This window comes from Panthera uncia, chromosome D1 (assembly GCF_023721935.1).
Source record: "Panthera uncia isolate 11264 chromosome D1, Puncia_PCG_1.0, whole genome shotgun sequence".
In the NCBI taxonomy this organism is placed as follows: Eukaryota; Metazoa; Chordata; class Mammalia; order Carnivora; family Felidae; genus Panthera; species Panthera uncia.
Window position 1 is genome coordinate 84,979,397 of NC_064808.1, and position 22,459 is coordinate 85,001,855.

Consider the following 22,459-nt stretch of genomic DNA (forward strand, 5'->3'; position numbering starts at 1 on the left):
CATCAAGGCCCCCAAAAAACTGAGCAGTATTCAAATCAAGTTTTCAGGGCCCAAACTGCAGTTCCTGAAGATCTGCAGCCTTCCTAGGGAAATGCTCACCTTCCCTCCGGGGTGATTCCACTTTGCTGCCAACCTTACCTCTCGTAATTTACCGCTGTGCTGGGCTCTGCGCTGCAGCCCCTGGACAAGGCAAGTAACCGAGACCTTGGTTGTGTTAACCAGGTGGTATTTGTCCCCGATCCCCAGCTTGGGGTGCAAATGTGGTTTTTAGTGGGGAGCATGATTTTAGTATGACCTTTCCTACATCCCTTTTGGGCCTTACAATTGAAAAGCTCTGGAACCTTCTCTGGAGACCTCTCTTCTACACATCGGATCCCCAGCAGTCGGGATACAACAGTCGGGATCCCCAGAGTGATTCTACAGGGATGGGAACACTGTCGCTGGGGCCAGTGCAGGAGCCTCTTGGAGCTGTGCCCTGGGCACTTGGCCTTGAAGGAGGTAGCAACTGGGGCCTTCCCAAAGGACTCTGTCTGAAGGGCCAGTCCAGCATTGCAGGAGTTAATGTGGGACCGCGCGTAAAGGGAAGGGGAAAAAAGTTGGGAGTTGACACTTAAGGGGGGGGGGGGGGGGGGGGAGCGCGTCTCCCTGACTCCTGATTGGTTTTACATTTCATCCAATTTTTTTTCTCTCTCCTCTCTCGCTCCCTCTTTTCAGTTTCTCTCTCTGATCCCAGGGGAGGGGAAACGGGAATAGTGAGAGATCAAAAATAAACCTCTTATGTCAAAGCCGGGAAGGAAGTATAAATACGAAGGGCTCGGCAGCCCACTCGGTGCTTCCCGGGGTGGGGAGGAGGCAGGAGGCGGCTGCGCGGGGACTACGTGCGGGGCAGGGGCGGAGGACGGGCGCACGCGGCCCGGGGCGCCAGTTTGCTCGCGCTCTGCTCGGCGGGCGGGCGCGGGAGGAGCGGCCTTCGCCAGCCAGAGGGGCCGCTCGGGGACTGCCGTCGCCGCCGCCAGGCCCCCGCTGGCCCAGTCGGCCAGCGAGCTGATTGATTTGCTTTTTCCTGGAGAGAGCGGCCGGGCTGCGCTCGCGCCGCCGGCACCTGCCCGCGCCGGGCCGCCTTCTTCCCTCTCCTGCGCCGCTGCCGGAGCCCCCATGCCCCGCGCCGCCCCCCGGTGGCCGCCGCTCCTGCTGCTGCTGCTGCTGCTGCTGCTGCTGCTGCTGCTGCCGCCGCCGCTGGCCCGCGGCGCCCCGGCCCGGCCCGGCGCCCGGGGGCAGGCCTCGGAGCTGGTGGAGCCCACGCGGTTGCCGGGCAGCGCGGGCGAGCTCACGTTCCACCTGTCCGCCTTCGGCAAGGGCTTCGTGCTGCGCCTGGCGCCGGACGCCAGCTTCCTAGCGCCCAATTTCAAGATCGAGCGCCTCGGGGGCTCCGGCGGGGCGGCCGGGGGCGAGCGAGAGCTGCGCGACTGCTTCTTCTCCGGCACGGTGAATGGGGAGCCCGAGTCGCTGGCGGCCGTCAGCCTGTGCCGCGGACTGAGCGGCTCCTTCCTGCTGGACGGCGAGGAGTTCACCATCCAGCCGCAGGGCGCGGGGGGCTCCCTGCACCAGCCTCACCGCCTGCAGCGCTGGGGGCCCGGGCCGCGCCGCGGGACCCCCGGGCTCGCCGCCGCCGCCTCTGAAGCCCACCCCCTCCCTGGAGGACCAGAGTGGGAGGTGAAGGGAGAGGGTCAGAGGCAGGAGAAAGGAGACGAGGACCAGGAGAAGGAAGAGGAGGAGGAGGAGGAGGAGGAAACGGAGGAGGAGGAGGAGGAGGAGGAGGAGGAGGAGGAGGGCAAAGAGGATGCAGAAGGCGCCAGCGAGCAGCCACCACCCTTGGGGGCCACGAGTCGGACCAAGCGTTTTGTGTCTGAGGCTCGCTTCGTGGAAACGCTGCTGGTGGCCGATGCGTCCATGGCTGCCTTCTATGGAGCCGACCTGCAGGTAGGATTCGCTTTGCCTGGAGGCCCCCAGTCACCTCCTAGAGCCTCCAAAATCTTCCCTTTCCAGTTCCTCTGAGAAAACCCTTCACATCCCTCATCCTTCCAAGACCGACCCCAAACAAGGTTCTTTCCTTTCTGAGAAGGTGCAGGAACTCTTTTCTTAGCCTCTGACCCCTGGGCTACCTGCTGCCCCCCCACCCCCCCACCCACCCCCCGTCCTTTCTAATTTAGAGTGGAGGTCCTGGCGCCTCCTCCTCTGCTACTCACCTTCACCCCTCGCATCCTGAATCTCCTTCAGCACTTGGCAAACTGAACTAAAAGTGGGTTTTCAAGCACAACAGCTCCCCCCACCCCCCAACCCAGGCACCTGCCTCTCCCAACAGAGATGAAAATTGGACATTTTGGAAGAGCATCCACCCCGCCCTCCATTTCCCAGCCCTCTACTGGCTCCAGACCTGACAGGTTCCCAAGGAAAGTCAGCTGGGTTGGAAAGATGTGGCTGTTTCATTCCCTTCATGTACAGAACTGAGGTTGCCATAAGTAAAAGACATTGTTTGGAGGGAGTTGAACCTGGAAGGGGGCTGCCCAACTTCTGTGTACCCAGCTGGTTCTGATCAAGGGGCGTGGACTACCTTGCCAACCTGGCACTCAGCCCCGGGCAGAACTTCGCAGTGCCAGCATCAGCACAAGAAGGGAGGGGAACAGAATTTCTGCCTGGGGGTTAGCCTGGGAGACTGAAGCTTCAGTGGAAAAGGGAGGGGAGAAAGCAGTGGGGATATGAACTCTTTCAGTGAACGCTCCTTGTGGAGCCAGAACTCTCCTTGGTCCACCCCAGCTGCTCTCAGCCCAGACACAGCTCTCTACTGAGCTTGGCTGGGCAGGAACATGGAGTTCAGGGGACAGCTCCTGTAACCAGACCACATCTAACTAGATTCAGAGGTGGTGCAGACTCAGCACGAGGTATCTGTGTCACCCTGTGTCCCAACACCTCCCCCAAGCACCAGGTGAAGTACAAGGGTTCCAGGAGAGGGCCGTACTTTCTCTTCCCCTGAGGAGCACAAAACCAGGGGCGTGCTAGGTAGAGAAGACCTGCCCTCCCAGCGGTCATAGATCCCTGCAGCAGGGATCCTGGCCACTGACGCAGTTTAGTTGATACTTTTTCAGTAATGGCAATCTTGGCCAGTGATCCTATTCTAGGATCAGCCCATGCCCAGCTGTTGGGGACACCGAGTGCTTCAGCATCACCTGTGCCGAACAGTCTAGATGATGCACCCCATCTTTCTCACTCTGCAATCACGGGGAAATGCATCTAGATGGAAGGATGGGAAGAGATAGGGGTGAGTGGCCCATGTGGCTGCTTCTCTGGTTACTGTAGAAGCAGGCTCCTTTGCACACTGTTGTAGTATTCACTTCTGCCACGTGCTGGTAAGGCAGCTTTGAGCCATCGGTGTGGTCTTTCCAATGGGCTTTAGGTCTATGATGACTGCATATCTGCTTCCCTGCCCACCCTGAAAGCAAAAGGAGGCACCAGCCAACTCCCCTGACTCCTTTCCTCAAGCAAGTCCTCAAAAGGGTGGTTAATGGGGCTTCTCCCATCACAGGTTAGGGCCACCACACCTGGCTATTAGGGAGCTCTACCAGAGAAAGGCTGAAAGTACAATCATTGCAAACCCTGAGCTGAGGTGCTGAGCCACTCCCCATGCATGGACCAGTTTCTGACATCTGCCTGAGAACCAGGAGGTAGGAAAGACAAGAGCACAAGGAAGCATCAGATAAAGTAATTACTTTTCAGGCTTCAGAGCCAAAATGTTTTCCCTACTGTCTTCCTACCATCTCACTCAGCCCATCACCTAGTAACTTAAGATACTGAGTATTTACCTCAAGGATATACTTGGCTGGGCTGGGCTGGGTCTGCCTCGGGTTCTCTTCACAGAGGCACCCAGGAACACTTCTACCCTTACAGATTTCTGACCGGATGACCCAGTACATGCTTGTCCCATCCCCTCTCCCTCCCCATATGCTGTTTCTGGACCACCCACAGACACACTCCTTGCACCCAGCCAGCCTCCATGGATCAGAAAAGCATATCAGAATAGGCATCAGGCACCTGTATAGGCTGAGGGCCTCTCCCTAGGGGATCTGCTTCCAGGTCTTATACCTGAAGGAAAAGTCCTGTCTCAGCTGTACCAACTCCATCACCTCCCCTTTGGTCTCATTATGTCACAGCCAACTTATACCCCTGCCTGCTGTCACCACGCTGGGGTGGGGCAGGGGCTGAGGCACAGCTGCTTCTGTGACCTCCCACTGACCCCTCTGCTTTGACTGCTTACCAGCTGTGGAGATGCCACAGGATACACTTGAACTTCTCAGCTCAATCCCCTGGACTTCCTAAACATGTCCATGAGCTCAGCTAAGACAAGAATGAATGTCATGCTCTAGTTCCCCAAGACCTTGCCTGCCCAGATCCATATCCCCAAAATAGAATCCAGTTCTTTATAAGTAACTCTCCGAGGCATCTCCTAGAGACTTCATTTGCACAGATGGAAGGCACTTTGGGGTGTCTTAGCAGGCAGTGGTGTAAGGTAAGGATGAAGGGATTTTACCCCCGTGAGGTCTTGCATTTCCTCATCTGTGAGGCCAGACACCTGGACTAGGTCATCAGTGCTAACGTAAGCATCAGTGAGGCCGCTTTTCATGATGAGTCTTCTAGAAAATTCAGCACTATGTGGGGAAACCATGCTCTGAGTGCATTCAATTTGCATAATGGTTTGTATGCATCGCCTCAGCGGAAATACCTGTGAGGGAGGCAGAGGAAAAAGGTTCAGCTCACAGGGAATCTGTGACTTTCTCAAGGTCACACAACTAGTAAGCAGCAGGTCTGGGTCACAATCCAAGTGTCCTGAACCTGAGTGCAGTGCTCTTTTTCTCTTGTGCCATGAGGTTGCGTTAGCATGAGAAGGGTGTGTGGCTCTGTGGCCCTACACTTGTCCATATTGTGGGAATAGGTCATTGAATCCAGCAGTCCAAAGATGCCCAGCCAAAGTGGGAGGCCCTATCCTGGGAAGAAACCACCTCAAGGCCAAGGGAAAGAATTAGCCATGCTAGAAGCTGGTCACACTGTTAAGCGACAATGAAGTTTTCCAGAACTCTGTACACTTGAGTTCACTTAATCCCTTGACAGAAGGGCCCCCCCCCTCCACCTCCCACCTTCTTATCTGGTTTCAGAGTTAATGAGCTCAGACAAAGGGGGCTTTCTGAAAGCAGGGACCACCTCGGAAGAGGCCATTAACTCTGTCTGCATCCGGCTGCTGCTGATTGTTCCCTGGATGAATCTGGAGCAGGAACGCAGTGAGGGGCAGGCTGAGCCGTGCCCCACACTCAGTCTGAAAAATCCATCCTGCCGGTGGATCAGCTGCCAGCTGAGCTCTGAATTCTTTGCTTAGCAGGGAGAGTCCTAGAAGTGGTAATCATCATCCCCAGAGAAGACCAGAGGACTCCCAAGATGTCAGGCTACCAGCAAGGGATTTCAGGAAAGGGTTAAGTCCTAGCGATTCCATCTCCCCTTTACCCATATCCTCTGGGAAAATGTCTCCCACAAGCCCACCTATCCCAGTGTGTCCAGCACAATCCCCACTTAGGCCTGTTCTGGCATAATTATTAATAGCATCATCTTCACTCTCAAAAGTGTCCTGGTTTGGATAAAAACAGAAGCAGACACACACCCCCACTGGCTCTATACCCCCCATGAGGATGGGGGAAAGACAAGTGTTACGTCCCAGGTGAATTATGTTCTCCTTCCAAGAGGAGTCTCTTCCAAGAATGATCAACAATACACAGTTTTTCCCAAAGAAAATGCCTTGATATTCAAAGGTCTTTGATTTGCCACTTCTGCCTCCCCAGGTGTAGACAATGCCAGGGGTAAGCTTGCTTGCTGGCTTGATTTGGGTTTGTTTTGGCTATGCTGTCGCTGTCCTTGCAGCATCCAGGATAGGCAGCAGTGTGGTGAGTAAAAGCATATGCTTCGAAGGATAATCAAAATGACTGAGTGTCCTTGAGTAAGTTACCAATTTCTCTGGGCCTCGATTTCTTTGCCAGCAAAATAGGAACAGTTATACCAATGTCCTAGCATTGTCTTGAGGATACAAGACAATATAGAGAGCACCTGACCCAGTGCCCAGCACATAGTAGGTGCTCAACAAAGAGGAATTTATACCAGAGTTGCCTTTGGTGATGACATTTGTCAGAGGAGGAGGGTAGTGTGGTCACACACCTTCATAGCCAGCCCACTGCTGTGTTGGCTCTGCTGTCCCATGCAGCAGGGAGGCCTTCCTTTCCAGCTTGCTCAGCTCAGAGTGTTTAAGCTTGGCTCACTGTGGTTCCAGTAAGTGCGTATACCTTTGGAGAGGGACATTGCCCCTTGCTGGTTTTTTTAATATTTTATTTATTTTCAAGAGACAGAGAGAGAGAGAGAGAGAGCACTAGTGGGGAGGGGAGCAGAGAGAGTGAGACACAGAATCGGAAACAGGTTCCAGGCTCTGAGCTGTCAGCACAGAGCTGAACACAGGGCTCTAACTCACAAACCGCAAATCATGACCTGAGCTGAAGTGGGAAGCTTAACTTACTGAGCCACCCAGGTGCCCCGCCCCTTGCTGCTTTGAGAATGAGGAGCAGTGAAGGACATCAGTGCAGGACCCTCTCTCTTCTCCAATTACTTCTTTACTCTCTTTGGCCTCTCCCCCACCTCCTTGGCAGTCTGGGGCCCTAGGGAGACCCCCAGTAGGAAAAGTATGGCACTGGTTGCTGAGCTCAGAGTGTTTCCATGTTGCCGTGCTCCCCTGCCTTGCCTCTCCCAGGTGTGCAGCAAGGAAAAGCGGTGGGACCCACAGTGTGAAGAGCAAATGAGCCAAGCATAGGGATGACAGAGCAGAAGAAGCCGCTGGAAATGCATTTGGCCCAGACCCAGCCTTCTCCTGGACTCCCACTGCACTTGGCTTTGGCTGCCATGGGAGCTCTGGGGGAGGAATCTCCTTGTTTGTATTGCTAAGAATCAGAGTGCTATGTCTCAGCCTAGCTGGCTAGGGCATTTCTTTCTCTTTTTCAGGTCCTAGGGGCACTAGTGGAGGAGACTCCCTAGAAAGTGCCCCGCCTTTTCCCAGTGAGAATTAAGGGCATGAGGTCCCCAGGTCATTCAAGAGCGGGGATGTTGGACCAGCCCTGGCCAGGCTGGTCATGGGCTCCCACTTACCTGACATGGTTGCTGGAGGTCATCTGCTGTGCTGGGGCCCCCACACCACCAGGGGCACCATCTTGTTCACATTCTTTAGCAAGTAGCCCACACTTGTGTGGTGCACAGAGAGGTATATATGGACACCAGGTGGTGGAGTGAGCCGTCTGACCTCCTTCACTGGCTCCTGAGCCCTCTCTCTGTGGGACTGTAAGTTGGGCCTAGCCTTTTGCCTAGGGTACTGACTGAGAATCGGACTCTCACAGACTGACAGCCAACCCCACCTCCCCAGGTCCTTGCCCCTAGGTAACTGCAAGAGGCACTGCAAATGTCAGGCTTTCCTGCCATAGTTTCTTAGAGGAGCTAGCAGTGGGGATAGCAGTGCCTCCCATCCCCAGAAGCTCAGCAAGACAAGAGAGAAGGGGAGGACCAGGATTTGGGATTTTAACAGACACACTGAACCACATAGTTCTTGTAGCTCTCTATAAGAATTTGTAGCAATGGAAATTATCTTCTGAAATAGCAACCAGAAGGACATCCAAATGCTCTCAAGTCTAATCCACTGCCTTGAAAAAAAAAAAAAAAATGGCTCTCAAGCCTGCTCAGCCCTACAGTTATTTAGTATCTGGAGAAGATGCTGTGAGCTCCCTGAACTGCAAAGGAGGAGACTCCCTGAAAATCTTAGTTTCGGGAAGCCTCCGCTGATGCCTCAGCCCCTCCTTTGTACACAAATGTACACCCCTGTGCCTTTGGTTTTCCCTGGGGACATGGCTGGTGCATGGTCCCCACTCAGCTGCATTGCCTGAGAGCCCCAGTCTGATCTGGTCAGCTTGGGAACACAGATCCTTCTTAAACCTCAAGCCTTCCGGGACCAATGCTGAGCAGCTGGCATCTTGTGTTAACGCCTTTTTTGTAAGACATCATCTCCCCAATTTTGAGATTGTGAAACTGGGACTCAAAAGGAAGAAATCTTGTAAAGAGAGTTGCAGGTTGCCTCTGAAGAAACCCTAGGGCTTGGTCCCTGGCCCATCAGATTTGACCCTTCCTAGGGCAAGAGCGCAGGAGACTCTGCCCCCTGGAAACAGGGAAGCCTGGCCAGGAAGCAGCCTCAGCGAGCTCCCATTCCTCAGCCCTCACCCCCAGTTGCATAATGATGTGATTGCTTTTTTTCCCTCAGGAATCCAGCTCCAGGAGCAAGTGCCAAGTTTCAGCTTTGCTGATAAGATGTTTACATCAGCCTAAACATAGCTGGAGTGCTTGACACGCTAAGGAACCTGCCAACCCCTGTTTGTAGGGCTTACAAAATACCTGGCTCATTGCCTGCGAGGTGAACAGACAGATCCCATTCACAAATAATGGGATTCGTCTGGAACTCCCACACATGGCCTCAACCGACAGAGCCTTTCACCTCTGTCCCTCTTTAGCCTTTCACCCTCCTCTCCCCTCCTTCCACTCCTACCTTCCAGACCACAGGAAAGAAAAAAAGAAAGGCTTATGGGAGACAGTGCCCTAGGAAACAGGGAGCAGGGCACATGAATGGCAGGCTCAGCTGGCCACACTCCTGGCTGAAAGCACGCGTGCCTTTTCCCCCTTTTCTTCTGCACAATAGTCCAAGAGGACTCACTTCTAGAGGTCCCTGAAGCAGGACAGTGAGCTCCATCTGGCTGCTTCCAAAGCCTTGGGAACAACCCAGGGGTAGGACAGAGGCCAAGCAATGATGTGGACTCCTTCAGCTGGCCTGGGCAGAACTGGAGGCAGGTGTGATCCTAAGCTCCTGGGTCTCATGAGGTCCACTGACTTCTCTCAAGCCCCTGGCAGAAGGGAATAGACCTTCTGGGATTGTCTAGAAACCAGCAGTCAAGCACTGGGAAACTTAACGCAAAGGGTGTAGACCTCAGAGACAGACGTGCTTGGGCTGGTGTCCCGGCTTTAAGAGCTGTGTGACCTTAGGCAGCTTGTTTGACTTGTGTGAACCTCTACTCCCTAATTTGTAAAATGGGGGTGACAGCGTCTACTGCACAGAGTTAGCATGAGCATCGAGTAAGGTGTGGGTCTGGTGACTGGTGCAGGCTGGCTACTGTTAGTAGTGATTATCGGAGCAATCTGCGGGCTAACAGTGCCCATCCTGAAGAGTAGAAGTTACCCAACAGGCACCAGGAAAATGCTCAACTAGATTGTAAGGGGCACATTCTACTAACCTCGAACACTCAAACAATTGCTTCTGGGCTGAGAACAGAGAGGGGATGGGGGTGGCTGGCACAGAGGCGGTTGATGTCAACGTTAAGGTAGAATAATCAGTGCGGTCCAATAGGACTTTCTGTGATGATGGAAATGTTCTGTCTGCTGAGTTTAATACAGAAGCCTTGAGCCATAGATGGCTACTGATGTACTTGAACTGTAGCCAGTGTGACAGAGGAACTGTAACTTTAATTTTATTGCATTTAAACTTTAGATTTACGGAGTCACCTGCGGCTGGTCAAGACGTTAAATGCACAAGTTTTGGAACCAGGCCATCTGGGTTCAAATGCTGGCAGTATACTCATTAGCTTTGTGTTCTGGGTCAGTTACTGAGCCTCAATTTTCTTACAGGTAAAATGAAGGAATACAACACCAGGGCCTCAGGGGTTTTGTGAGTCTTCAGCAACATGCCGCAAATCCAGCGCTCAGCACAGAGCCTGGCACATAGGACGCATATCAAGGGGTGGTGGCAGTGGGCAGGCAACAGGCCAGGAGATGTAACCCTCCCCTCGACCTGCCCCCTTCTTCCCAACAGAACCACGTCCTGACACTAATGTCTGTGGCAGCCCGAATCTACAAGCACCCCAGCATTAGAAACTCCATCAACCTGATGGTGGTAAAAGTGCTGATCGTGGAAGATGAAAAGTGGGGCCCAGAAGTGTCTGACAACGGTGGCCTTACCCTGCGTAACTTCTGCAACTGGCAGCGGCGTTTCAACCAGCCCAGCGACCGGCACCCGGAACACTTTGACACAGCCATTCTGCTCACCAGACAGGTTTGTGGGCTGGCTCCAGAAACCCCAGGGAGGAAGGGAGGCGGGATGGGCGGATCAAAAGGGAGGGCCACTAAGGCCTGCCCAAACATGGGAAATGTCTCCCTGCTGGCCCCAGCTGGACGCCAGGAGCCTCATGTGCCGAACGACGACGAGGGGGAGGTCATGAGGACAAGTGTGAGGTATTTGCAGGGGAAGGACAGGAATCTTGCAAGGGCCCTTTTCCAAAAGTTTGTGACCAGCTGTCTGCTGAGGTCATAACAAGAGGAAATGTGCTCACACTGCCCAGTAAGAGATCGGGAGTTGGAACGAAGAGAGGAGAGCCATCTGCAGTGGTTGTTAAACACAGAGGCAGGTAACCGGAGATTTGGTAACCTCCAAACCAGGAGGCAGGCCTGCCCTCCTATCTGGTAAATTGAAACAGAGCTTCCCAAAGGCTGAAGACTCTAATAACATGAATCAGGCGCTCTTGAGGTCTTCAGTCCTCACAGCAGCCCCACAAAGCCCCGTTTCACAACTGAGGAAACTGAGGCACAGATCGGCCACACAGTGGTAGCACTCATAGTCAAGCCTACACAGTCTTGCTGCAGGTCAGTACTCATAACCCCTGTGCTACCCTGCCTTCCAAAACAAGCTGGCCCCAGGACACACCAACACAGAAAAAGAAATGGGTTTCCTCACACGAGTGGCCTTTGTGAAGAAACGGGGCCTTTGGCTTAAAATTTTTCCTTCAACTCAGGAAGAGCAGAAACAGAAAGATGTTCTGTTCGATGTCTGTTCTCATGCCCTCTCTCTCTCTGCCAAGCAGAACTTCTGTGGGAAGGAGGGGATGTGTGACACCCTGGGCGTGGCGGACATTGGCACAATCTGTGACCCTAACAAGAGCTGCTCCGTGATCGAGGATGAGGGGCTCCAGGCAGCCTACACTCTGGCCCACGAGCTAGGTAAGACTTGCCATGCCACATCTACTGTACTGTGTCAGAGGGAACTGCCGCTTCCAAATCCAGGCCAGCCCAGGTCTAAGGAGTGCAGATCTCACACACGGCCAGGTTCTACTCAGATTTATGACAGACTGATTATATGCAAATAGATACTGTGCTTTCTCCATTGCCACCCTGAGCATGAGGCCATAATATGAAAATAGGGTCTTGGACCATCAGCAGAGGTCACCAGCAAAATGCCAAATGAAATAAATGCTCAGGTCGAGTTGCGATGCTTTGCCAGAGCTAAGTAGTAAGAACTCTGGGAAGATCCATTGGCACTGCATAAGCAAGCAAATCATTGAGGTGCATGTGAATTTAGGACAGGCTGAGGCAGAAAACAAAGGGAAATCAATGTTCCTCAGTATTCTGTGAAAGCTTCCCGAGAGAGAAAAGCCCAGAGTGAAGCCTGAAACAAAAATCTTTAAGGAACAGGGGCATGGCTGTTCCCATGAGGAGCTGGTGACTGGTTAGCCCTTGAGATGCCTTCTTCTGTCAGCAGAGGGTAACTGTCTTACAAGAGGGGGGTGGGTTGGTGCTAGGCCTTGTGAGGAGCCCTCAGGGAGGGGCAGGGCGGAGTGGAGGGCAGTGGAGGCCAGTTAGGGTGGACTTCAGGTCTCTCTTTACCCCAGGGCACGTCCTCAGCATGCCCCACGACGACTCCAAGCCCTGTGCACGGCTCTTTGGGCCCATGGGCAAACACCACATGATGGCACCCCTCTTCGTCCACCTAAACAAGACACTGCCCTGGTCTCCCTGCAGTGCCATGTACCTCACGGAGCTCCTGGACGGCGGGCACGGTAGGTGTCCCTCCGGCTTCTTCCTGCTTCTTTCTGGCCAGCTGCTGGTGGTTGAGGTCTGCCCAGCCCACCTCCTGGATTGCTAGATTGCCGTTGGCACCTGCGCTGTTTCTGGCTGAGCTCCTTCACAAAGCATCAGAGACATTTAGGATAGAAGACACCAGAGATGTGTTCCTCACCCAACCTCCCGTGCTATGGCAGGCTAACCATCCTCACAAGGCATGCTCTTCCTTGCCCTATCTTCTAGCGGCCAGTGTGCTGGGCTAATTTAGATGATTAGTCACAGAGCAGGTAGAATTAGTCTGAGAAGGTTTACCTGGAAGAGGTGGGCTTGAACAGAGATCAAAGGGATGGAAGAATGTAGTACAGAGGAGAGAATAGAGCATCCGGACTGGAGACATAGATCATGCAGCAGCTTAGAAATGGCAAAGAGGCAGGGAATGAGTGGTGTGAGAGCAAGGGCAAGGGGGATGGGGGAGAGGGGTGGCCTGGTTGAAACAGTTTGACTTATTGGGCAAAGCCCTGAAAACATAATTTATTTGTGGTTGTTCTCATTGAAGAAGATAGGGACACCTATGATACAAAAATAATAGATTATCCAAACACCAATCCTTTGACTTTATTTTGCATGCCATGGTTTTTGAGAGCACATTTACATCCCCAATTATATGTGATGTAAATTAGTATGTCAGCTAGCTGGCCTTCCCTAGGTGAACACTGAATGTATTCAAGATGTTCTGGATGACAACAAAAAAAATTCAATCCTAGTAAAATGTTTACTACTGATAGTCAAAAATGGGATAGGCTCATATAGATGATTGAGTGTTGACAGTTTTTAGCTTGTCAAATAAACTACAATGGCTGGGCCTTCAACCCCAGCAATAATGTGGGAGTGTAATGTGGGAGGCTACGGAGATCTGAGAGAGGGAAACTCCTGCTTCTCATTCTTGTTCTTCTGCTTTCCTCCATTTCTCAGGAGACTGTCTCCTGGATGCTCCTACCTCAGCCCTGCCCCTCCCGACAGACCTCCCAGGCCGCAGGGCCCTGTATGAGCTGGACCAACAGTGCAAGCAGATCTTTGGGCTGGGTTTCCGCCACTGCCCCAACACCTCTGCGCAGGACATCTGCGCCCAGCTCTGGTGCCACATGGATGGTGCTGAGTCCCTTTGCCACACGAAGAACGGCAGCCTGCCATGGGCTGATGGAACGCCCTGTGGGCCTGGGCACCTCTGCTGGGATGGCAGCTGTCTGCCTGAGGAGGAAGTGGACAGGCCCAAGGTGAGGGACAGCCACTTGGGGGTGTGGAAGGAGAGGGAGAGGGAGGCTGTTTTCAAGGAGGAAACCACACTTGAGGGCCATGAACTGAGAGACTTTGGGCTAGGCTGCAACCATGACCTCTAAGTAAAATCACTCATCTTTTAGCAAACAAAGCAAAGCATATTTACCCAAACTCAAGAGGAACTCTTCGAGGCTGTACTCTCGAATGACAGATGGTGGCAGATGGATGACGCCACCAGTGCTCAGGGCATTTTGGGAACTCCCCCTTGGTAATTGCTTTGGGGTTGACTTGAAGGCTTTTGAGGATTGGTGATAGGTATGAAGCATTCCAGCACAAAGGCCAGAACTTCGCCATTCAATAGAGGGAGGCCATCATGAATTCCATTACAAACAGAGAGAGTGATAACAGAAGACGAACATTCAAGAACTGAGGGATAGGTATCCATATCCTACCTGTGTCTGAGCTGCATTCATAATCAGAGGTCAGGAGAATGAGATTAATTGTGAGAATTCAATAATTAAGAGGGGAGAAGGAATCAAAGCTGTTTCTGACCAGGCAGAGAAAACTTGGCCTAGGACAGAGTAAACTTACAAGAAAAACCAAGGCTATGCCAGCAAGAGTTTTTAAATGATTCACTTCTTTGCCCTGCTCTTAATACTTCCAAACCGTGAGGCTGATCACATTTCTCTTACTGCGAGTCACGGAGCCCTGCCTATGAAACAGCATCCGCTGAGTTTTGCAGCCTGGTCCCGGTCCAGCACTGAATCACCGGGGTGGCCTGAGCACTCCCTGTCCAGAGGACTAACCTCAGTGGCATGTCCTTTGCACTGAGGCTCAGGAGCGGGCTCGGGCCAGGTAAGCCACACTCTATCTAAGCTTGAACCAGGGCAGGATTCACGGATTCATCCTCAGCCACTTATCCTCCCCATTCAAACACTAAGCTTCTCTTCTAGGTACTGACCCCCACCCCCATCCCCCAAAGCATGTGCTTCATGCATTACTGAGGAGAGGGGAGGGGGTCTGTCCAACATTCCCCAGCACCAGAGCCAAACTCAATGCAGGGAGACTTTGACAAGGAATGATCATGGGATGATGTTTACCGTCTATTTTTAAGGACAGAAAACAGTTCATAAAACACTATATAACAGAATCAAAAGTATGTAAAGTAAAAACATCACATCTTTATTATTATTCAGAGCAAAAGTATAAGGAGTTATCAATGAAAATTACATCAGTGGTTTTATTTGGGCAGTGGTATTTTTTTTTTTAATTTTTTAAATTAACGTTTATTTTTTTAAAGAGAGAGAGAGCAGGGGAGAGGCAGAGAGAGAAGGAGACAGAGAATCCGAAGCAGGCTCCAGGCTCTGAGCTGTCAGCACAGAGCCCAATGCAGGGCTCAAACTGAACGAACCGAGAAATCATGACCTGACCCAAAGTCAGACACTTAACCAACTAAGCCACCCAGGCGCCCTGGGTAGTGTTTTTTTGTTGTTTTTTTTTTTAAGTGTTATTTTCTCTTTTATACTTTTCTGGGTTTTTCTTTTTTTACATAAGTAAATAATACTTTTGTCATTTTAAAAAATTATTTCGCTTTTGAAAACTCTATGAACCTATCAAGGGCAAAGTTCTGTTCTCCTGGGTTGATTGTAAAGATAGAAGCAACTCTATTTCCCGGACATTATCCTACCACTGGAACTGGTAGCTGGTAGACAGATAGCAACAGTTCCCAGCAATTATTACTTTAAACCAGGACTTCTCAACCTCGCCCCTAGAGACATTTGGGGCTGCATAAGTCTTGGTTGGGGGGTGGAAGGGGAGGATGTCTTCGTCATTGTTAAATGTTCATTGTTGGATATTTAGCAGCACCCCATCCTCTATCCACTAGAGGCCAGCAGCATATGCCCTCCCCAGTTGTGACAACTAAAATGTCTTCAAACATTGCCAAATGTCTCCAGAGGATAAAATTGGTCCAGATGGAGAACTGCTGCATTAGACACAACCTTATTCCCATAAAATGTTGTTTCATTCAACAACTAATACCGAACACCTTACTAACAGCAAGACACTGTTTTAGACACAGGGGAGTCAGCAGTGAACAAGTCCCACACAGCCTCCATGTTCAAGAAGACGATAACCAAGCAAATCACATAGTCATTAAACAAATGATTAGGGAAGCTTACTGAACAACACCCACCATTATTATGAACATAACTAGGTGAGGAGGTCAGGGCCATGGCCCCCTGTTACACTGACAGCTGAGGCCTCCTCACCTCTTCTCCTGATTTAGTGCGGCCTTGTGTGTTTCAGGCTGTAGTGGATGGAGGCTGGGCCCCATGGGGACCTTGGGGAGAATGTTCCCGGACCTGTGGAGGAGGAGTACAGTTTTCACATCGTGAATGCAAGGACCCTGAACCTCAGAATGGAGGAAGATACTGCCTGGGTCGGAGAGCTAAGTATCAGTCCTGCCACACAGAGGAATGCCCCCCTGATGGTAATGACCACTGATGGCCACGACTGTTGTCACTGCAGCAAATCCCCAGACAAGAAGTAGGGTGGGTCTCCTGGGGATGCAGAGCTTTCCTGAGATCCAGATATGAATGGACTCTGCAAGACACCAAATTTTAGGGCAAAGCTTAGTGGCCCCTAGACAGCTCTCACTTGGGCTGGGAGAGCATAGCAAAGTCAAGGAAAGAAATTGCCCTTGTCTTCTAAGATGTGGAAGTAGAGGATGTCATTCCCAACCAAACTCATTCAGGGGGTTGGGGGGAGCTCTGCAGAGAGGCGAGAGTCTAGGATACTAATCCTCCTGGAGGCATCTGAACCCTCGTCTGTGTGCAGAATAGAAGTGTTTTCCAAAGCAACTGTCAGAGCCAAACCTCCACTGTCTTTCCAGCCAACATTCAGCCTAGGGCGGAGGGAGGGTTTCTGAATCTGATTCTAGTGCACATTCCTTCTGAGAAGAGTTGCCCATCTTCCCTTGGGGCCATGGCAACTGCCTAATGGAACCTTACCAGGGAGCAGCACCACCTCTAGTTGGCATATATTCCTACCCCCTAGTTCCCGCTAGAAAGCATACACGTTAACTCAGAGGCAGCAGGGGTAGCAGCAGAACTGGTGAGAGGGAATCATTAGACGTTTTTCCCCACCATCCCATCCAACTCCCCCTTGTGCAGCTCCAGGAAATTTTGGCAGGCAGCAAAAGACAAGCAGAGTTTTAAGGGAGATTCATCCAAGTGCAAAGACACACTGACATTGGGTTGGTGTCTAACGAGGGAATCTGTAGGCTTTGCAGTTTTGCAATGGCATGAGGGATCAACAATGGCATGAGGCTCTAGAAATTTTGCCCTGGAATCATGAGAATTTGCCTGGCATATGGGGTAAAGAGAAGGAGAGAGAAGAGAGAAGGGATGACTATAAGGCACAAGGTAAACATGGTGATAGTATGATCTCAGGATGCACCAGGGTCCGTCCTCTCAATCAAGTGGTTTTTAGTGCCTCTTGTGTGGCTCAAACTATAATAGGTGTTATAAATGACCTTGTAAAAATGCACAAGACATGTCCTCAAAGGACTTGCAGTCTAGTTAGAGATCCACCTGCCTTTTACAAAGCAATTAAAGCCTAATCTACGAGGCCTAGACCCCTAGACTTATGAAGAATTCGGAGCAAGGAAAAGCCTGAGCTAGTCTGAACCTTCACAGGGAGTTAGGGCTGAGCAGGGCCTGTACAATGGAGATAGGAATGAGGTGTAGGAGGATGTGTGCCAGGGAGGAGATGGGAAAGGTTTGAGAGGGGCTAGGATTCACTCAGGTGGAGTCAAGCGGCATACTAGCCCTTCAAAGCTACACAACAAAGGTTTGTGAAAGCTAAAAATGGTATCTGGAGATTCTCTGCACTGGCTGTCCGTCAGGGAAGCTTTTTGAAACACAGAGGCCCAGACTACTCAGGTGCATTGAGTCAGAATCTCAGGAGTAGGACATGGCCATCTGTGTTATGAAAAGTGTCCACAGGCCATGCAGATGTACAACTAAGGTGGAGAACCTCGGTATTAAGAGCAGGTTTAATTTCAAGATTGTGGGGTAAAAACAACAACAACAACAACATATGTTACTCCTGACAGATTGTTCTGGAAGTAGCATGTAGCAGGATGGGAGAGGAGGCTGGGAACTAGGTCTCACATGAAACCGCAATGCCTCTGCTCGTGGGAGGTGGACTCAGATGGTGAGAGTGGGAAGGAGATACTTAAAATCACAGATTGTCCTGAATAGAGTGTAGGACTTAACAACAGGTTGGAAATAGTGGATGTAGATGCTCAAATGTTCAGCAGAAACCTGACTCCAGTGTCACAGCAGAATGTGGCAGTATCCCCAAGTGCAAACTAAACCAGTTAATGGAGAAGCCACATGGAGTTGGGCTTTTGCTGAGCTGGAGGTAATCTCACTACTACAAATGGAGGTCCCTCCAGAGACAGCCAGAATTATAGCCGGTGAGGAATAGGGGCAAGATCAGAACCAGAGATAGATCTAAGAGTTCTTGGATACATGTCCAATGTCACCAAGGAAGTCAAAATAGAGCACAATTAGCAGGGTCCCAAAAATATACTCCATGGAGCAGTCAAGCTTACTGAGTTGTCCCCTGTAACTAGTAAGTTTATTCATTTATAAGATAAAATTGGTATCTTCCCCAAATGGAAAGGACATTTATCCTTACCTTGCCACATGGACCTAGATTGGGAGAGTCTAGGAATGTTGAGCCCAGATGACACTGGACCTGTGTCCTGGGATTGGGTCAAAACCAGGAGGAATAAAGGGGCTCTGAATCCTGGCATTTCTAGTGCTGGGTCGTCCCATGCTCTAGGTAAGCCATGTTACCTCCATGTAATTTCTTACTCTTTGTAGGGAAAAGCTTCAGAGAGCAGCAGTGCGAGAAGTACAATGCCTACAATTACACGGACATGGATGGGAACCTCCTACAGTGGGTCCCCAAGTACGCAGGGGTGTCCCCCCGGGACCGCTGCAAGTTATTCTGCCGAGCCCGGGGAAGGAGTGAGTTCAAAGTGTTTGAGGCCAAGGTAAGAATCCTGCTGGAGCTCAGAACTACGGGTGGGGAGCAAGGCCACCTGGTTCGACCCCACCTGTGGGCTCCCTCTGTGCACACCATGCCCTCTGTTGCCCTCCCTCTCCCCACTGCAGGTGATCGATGGCACCCTTTGTGGGCCCGAGACTCTGGCCATCTGTGTCCGTGGCCAGTGCGTCAAGGCTGGCTGTGACCATGTAGTGGACTCACCTAGGAAGTTGGACAAATGTGGTGTGTGTGGGGGCAAAGGCAATTCCTGCAGGAAGGTGTCTGGTTCCCTCAACCCCTCCAGGTGAGTAACACCCATAGTCCTGTGCCTGGGTTCTAGAAGAGCTGGAATCACATCGGCCTAAGTGTGGACTGTAGCGGCCAGTTAATACCCACGCAGCACTGAGCTGTAGTTTCTCTGTAAAGCATTGGGAGGCCCCCCTATCTCAGAATCATTATAACAAGTCATAAGATGGGCGGAACCCTTGGCATAGTGTCTGACCCATAGAGAGGACGGTGCACAGGGCAGCCAGAGGCCCCGAGGATAGGGGTGTATCAGCTCTGAGTCAACCAGCAATACAGCTATGCTGACTAACCAGGGCCTTGGCCAGAAAGCAGCTCTCCCAGGCCTGTTTTGGGAAGGACATCTCGCCCTACACCTGGTGAGTCCCACCCTTTCTTCAGGTGGATCTTTCAGAAAGGAGTACAAAGAGGGGGCGGGTCTTGGTGGCCTTAGGGCTTTCATGAATCTGACAACTCTGGATGCTTTGTCACGTCTTAAAGCCATAAGTTCATAAAACTAGTATTTAAGTGCTTTTATCCCTGTAGCCTCATTTGATTCCTAAAATAAGATCAGATGGCCAATACTATTATTCCCCATTTACAGATAAATAAACTAAGGCATGAAAAGATCACATGATGCTCCTAAGGTCACACTGATAGTTAATGACAGCCGGGAAGAGAACCCAGGTGTCTTAATCCTGCGCTATCTTTTTCCTGCCGTGGCATACAATTCCCAGAGAGGAATGGCAAGGGCATATGTTACACGGCCACACTGTGCCCCTGTCTGTCTCTCACTATCTCTCACCTTATCAGTCTCAGAGAACAAAACCAGCCTACAGCAGACAACTTGGCAGTCTTCAAATTTAAACTCAAAGGATATAGAAAAAAGAAGCATGTGGTGTGAGATATTCAGATACTGGGTCCGTTAGCTGGTTTTCTCTTAGGCATTAGACATATGGGGCTGTGGATTCTTTCAGAGCTGCCCTCAACTAAGTGGCTAGCCTGAGTGGATAGAAAGGCAAGAGTAGCAGAGAACTGACCGCCTGTCCTCAACCTTCTTTGCTTTCTTCCCAGTCTATGTAACATGAGCACTTTTGCCCCGGAAGAGAAGACTAAAAACTAAGGTTTTTCCACCCCACATAAAGCCCTAGACCTACAGTAGAGTTGAAACATGTTCCCTGGGGTGCCTGGGTGGCTCAGTTGGTTAAGCATCTAACCCTTGATTTTGGCTCAGGTCATGATCTCATGGTTTGTGAGTGTGAGCCTCATGTCAGGCTTCATGCTGCCAGTGCAGAGCCTTCCTGGGAATCTCTTTCTCTCACTCTCTTTCTGCCCCTTACCCTCACACACTCATGCTTGCTCTCTCTCTCTCTCTCTCTCTCTCAAAATAAACTTGAAAGAAGAAAGAAAGAAAGAAAGAAAGAAAGAGAAAGAGAGAAAGAGAAAGAGAGAAAGAAACACATTCCCCAAGCAGCATCCTATCTTCTCAGAAGCACACAGCTCATGCTGTCTGGACACACCGGAGGAAGGCAACTAGAAGCAGCATTTATCACTCTGGCTCCTGCCCTGGGGCCCTTTTAACCAAATACTAGGGACTGATCGGCTCTAAGAGGTAGAGTGAGATGTCCACCCTGGTTGGATTCTGGAACGGGTGTGTGGAACAGATTTTTCCACATGGGTTTGAGCTTTGAGTATGAAAGTTGCCAAGCAAAGTTATATACCAATGCAAGGAGCTAAAAGTGTTTCGAGATCTCACTTGAGCCAAGAGCGGCCAGGTTTGGCAGCACTGATGCAGCTTTGCAAACTCTTCTGGGATATCTTCCTCTGTGCTGATGTCCAGATCCACACATCTAAACTCCAAGCATTTGAAACAGAGTTACCAGGCAAAGCAAAAACGCTTGAATATCCCAATGCACAGAACATTCCTATTGGCCTCAGCAGCTTATTTATCAGGAACTTTGGGGCAATTACTTGGATGATTTGCTGGTGGTTTGTGTCTGTCCACCCTGGTCACCAGCATGCTAACTTCCTGAGGCACTGGGCTGGGTAGCCACTGGTCCTAAGGGTGTCTTTCTGTTCCTATCATAGTTACGGCTATAATGACATTGTCACCATCCCAGCTGGTGCCACTAACATTGATGTGAAACAACGGAGCCATCCAGGGGTCCAGAACGATGGCAACTACCTGGCATTGAAGACTGCCGATGGCCAGTACCTGCTCAATGGAAACCTGGCCATCTCTGCCATAGAACAGGACATCTTGGTGAAGGGGACCATCCTTAAATATAGTGGTTCTATTGCCACCCTGGAACGGCTGCAGAGCTTCCGGCCCCTGCCTGAGCCTCTGACCGTGCAGCTCCTGACTGTCCCTGGTGAGGTCTTTCCCCCCAAAGTCAAATATACCTTCTTTGTTCCTAATGACGTGAACTTCAGCATACAGAACAGTAAAGAGAGGGCAACCACCAACATCATTCAACCCCTGCTCAACGCGCAGTGGGTGCTAGGGGACTGGTCTGAATGCTCCAGCAGCTGTGGAGCTGGCCGGCAGCGGCGGACTGTGGAGTGTCGGGACCCCCATGGCCAGGCCTCCGCCACCTGCAACGAGGCCCTGAAACCTGAGGATGTCAAGCCCTGTGGAAGCCAGCCATGCCCACTGTGATCCAGCGGGGTGAGGCCAGTCTCGTGCTCATGGACTTGGGGTGCTGGAGTGCAGACAAAGGTACCCACTGTGGCAACCCTACCTATGGAGGTGGCGTGGCCTACCCAGGCCTGCCATTGCCATGGCCACTCCAATTCGGCATGAATTCACAATGCGGAGAAGAGAACGGGGACAACAGATCCTAAAGTCTACTATCTGGTGGGTTGAACCTAGTATGGGTTCAGGTAGAGGACATAGGTTAAAAGGTAAAAAAAAAAAAAAAAAAAAAAAAAAAAAAAAAATGCACTTATTGACCCAAACAGGAGACTCAGCCTGTTTGCAAAGGACTAGTAGAGTTAAATGAAAAAAAGTTTTTCCTATTTAGTTTCCCCGATAAATAATCTACCTCAGGGGGAAAAAATTAGTAAAACAGAGACTCGGAGTATGGGGTTGATGGCTAATGTCAAAGCTCCACAGCTGCGCCCCCGAGCCACCTTCAGAAATGACCTTGACTGTCTTCAGTATTAAAATCCATTGCCTAAAGGGCTGCAGAGTTGCAGGACTGTGGAGAGCCGTGCAGGGTCTCAGGCTGCACCTGCAGGGGCGGGTCCATTTCAAGTATTTATGCAAATGTGTCTCTGAACTAAAGTGTGATCTTGTGCCAATGCAGTGGTCTGATCTGGTTCACTATTTCTTTGGAAAAGGCAGAGGACCCAGAGCCCAAGGATGGAGGCTAAAACTAGGTCAGCTGACCTTGAACACACACAGGGAAGCTGGCACCTTGCCTGGGTCTCTCGGGCCTTCCTCTTGCTGAATCCAGCTCATTCAGGCAACTCTTCATCATAATCTAGACCATTCTCAAATTCGAGCAGGCACCCAGAGGGATTCTTAAAATACAGATTGCTGGGCCCTACCCCAAGTGTTACTGATTCAGTGGGTTAGAGAGGGAACCTGAGAATCTGCATTTCCAGCAAGTTCCCAGGTGATGTGGAGACTGCTGGTTTGAGAACCACTGCTCTGGTGGAAATATCCAACTCTGAGGTAACAGTGGCTGTGAGATGCCTCTGGGTTCATTATTCTTGAGAAAGACTACCCCATTCCATTCTGCAAACATACACAGCCTCCCTTTGATATACTGACCAGCCAGAGATACCAGATTCTCTGCGGACCTGAGGAAAGCTGAACCCATATCTAAGCACTGTCATC

The 22,459-nt window shown here is 51.1% G+C and overlaps 1 protein-coding gene and 1 long non-coding RNA gene across 3 annotated transcripts in view; one reads left to right on the plus strand and one right to left on the minus strand.

Moving 5' to 3' along the window:
* The first annotated feature begins 710 nt into the window (after nt 1-710).
* Nucleotides 711-21,918, plus strand: ADAMTS8 (ADAM metallopeptidase with thrombospondin type 1 motif 8). Its single transcript, XM_049654277.1, has 9 exons — nt 711-1,980; nt 9,977-10,216; nt 11,022-11,157; nt 11,826-11,993; nt 12,970-13,271; nt 15,580-15,763; nt 18,168-18,340; nt 18,462-18,637; nt 20,704-21,918. Exons 1-9 carry the CDS (start codon nt 778-780, stop codon nt 21,272-21,274), a joined length of 3,153 nt encoding a protein of 1,050 aa, XP_049510234.1. The 5' UTR covers nt 711-777; the 3' UTR covers nt 21,275-21,918.
* The window catches only part of LOC125938879 (uncharacterized), a 33,443-nt gene continuing 15,475 nt past the window's right edge, over nt 4,492-22,459 (minus strand). For both annotated transcript variants that reach the window (XR_007462849.1, XR_007462848.1), the window contains one exon: nt 4,492-4,774. This is a non-coding gene — a long non-coding RNA (uncharacterized LOC125938879). The remainder of the gene's footprint in view (nt 4,775-22,459) is intronic.

What these genes read in the sequence shown, in the direction of transcription:
- ADAMTS8 (XM_049654277.1), top strand. Translation starts at nt 778, where the DNA reads ATGTCAAAGCCGGGAAGGAAGTATAAATACGAAGGGCTCGGCAGCCCA. An exon ending in GCTCCTGGACGGCGGGCACG is followed by an intron (nt 11,994 to 12,969) that starts GTAGGTGTCCCT and finishes TCCATTTCTCAG; the next exon opens with GAGACTGTCTCCTGGATGCT. An exon ending in GGTTCCCTCAACCCCTCCAG is followed by an intron (nt 18,638 to 20,703) that starts GTGAGTAACACC and finishes TTCCTATCATAG; the next exon opens with TTACGGCTATAATGACATTG.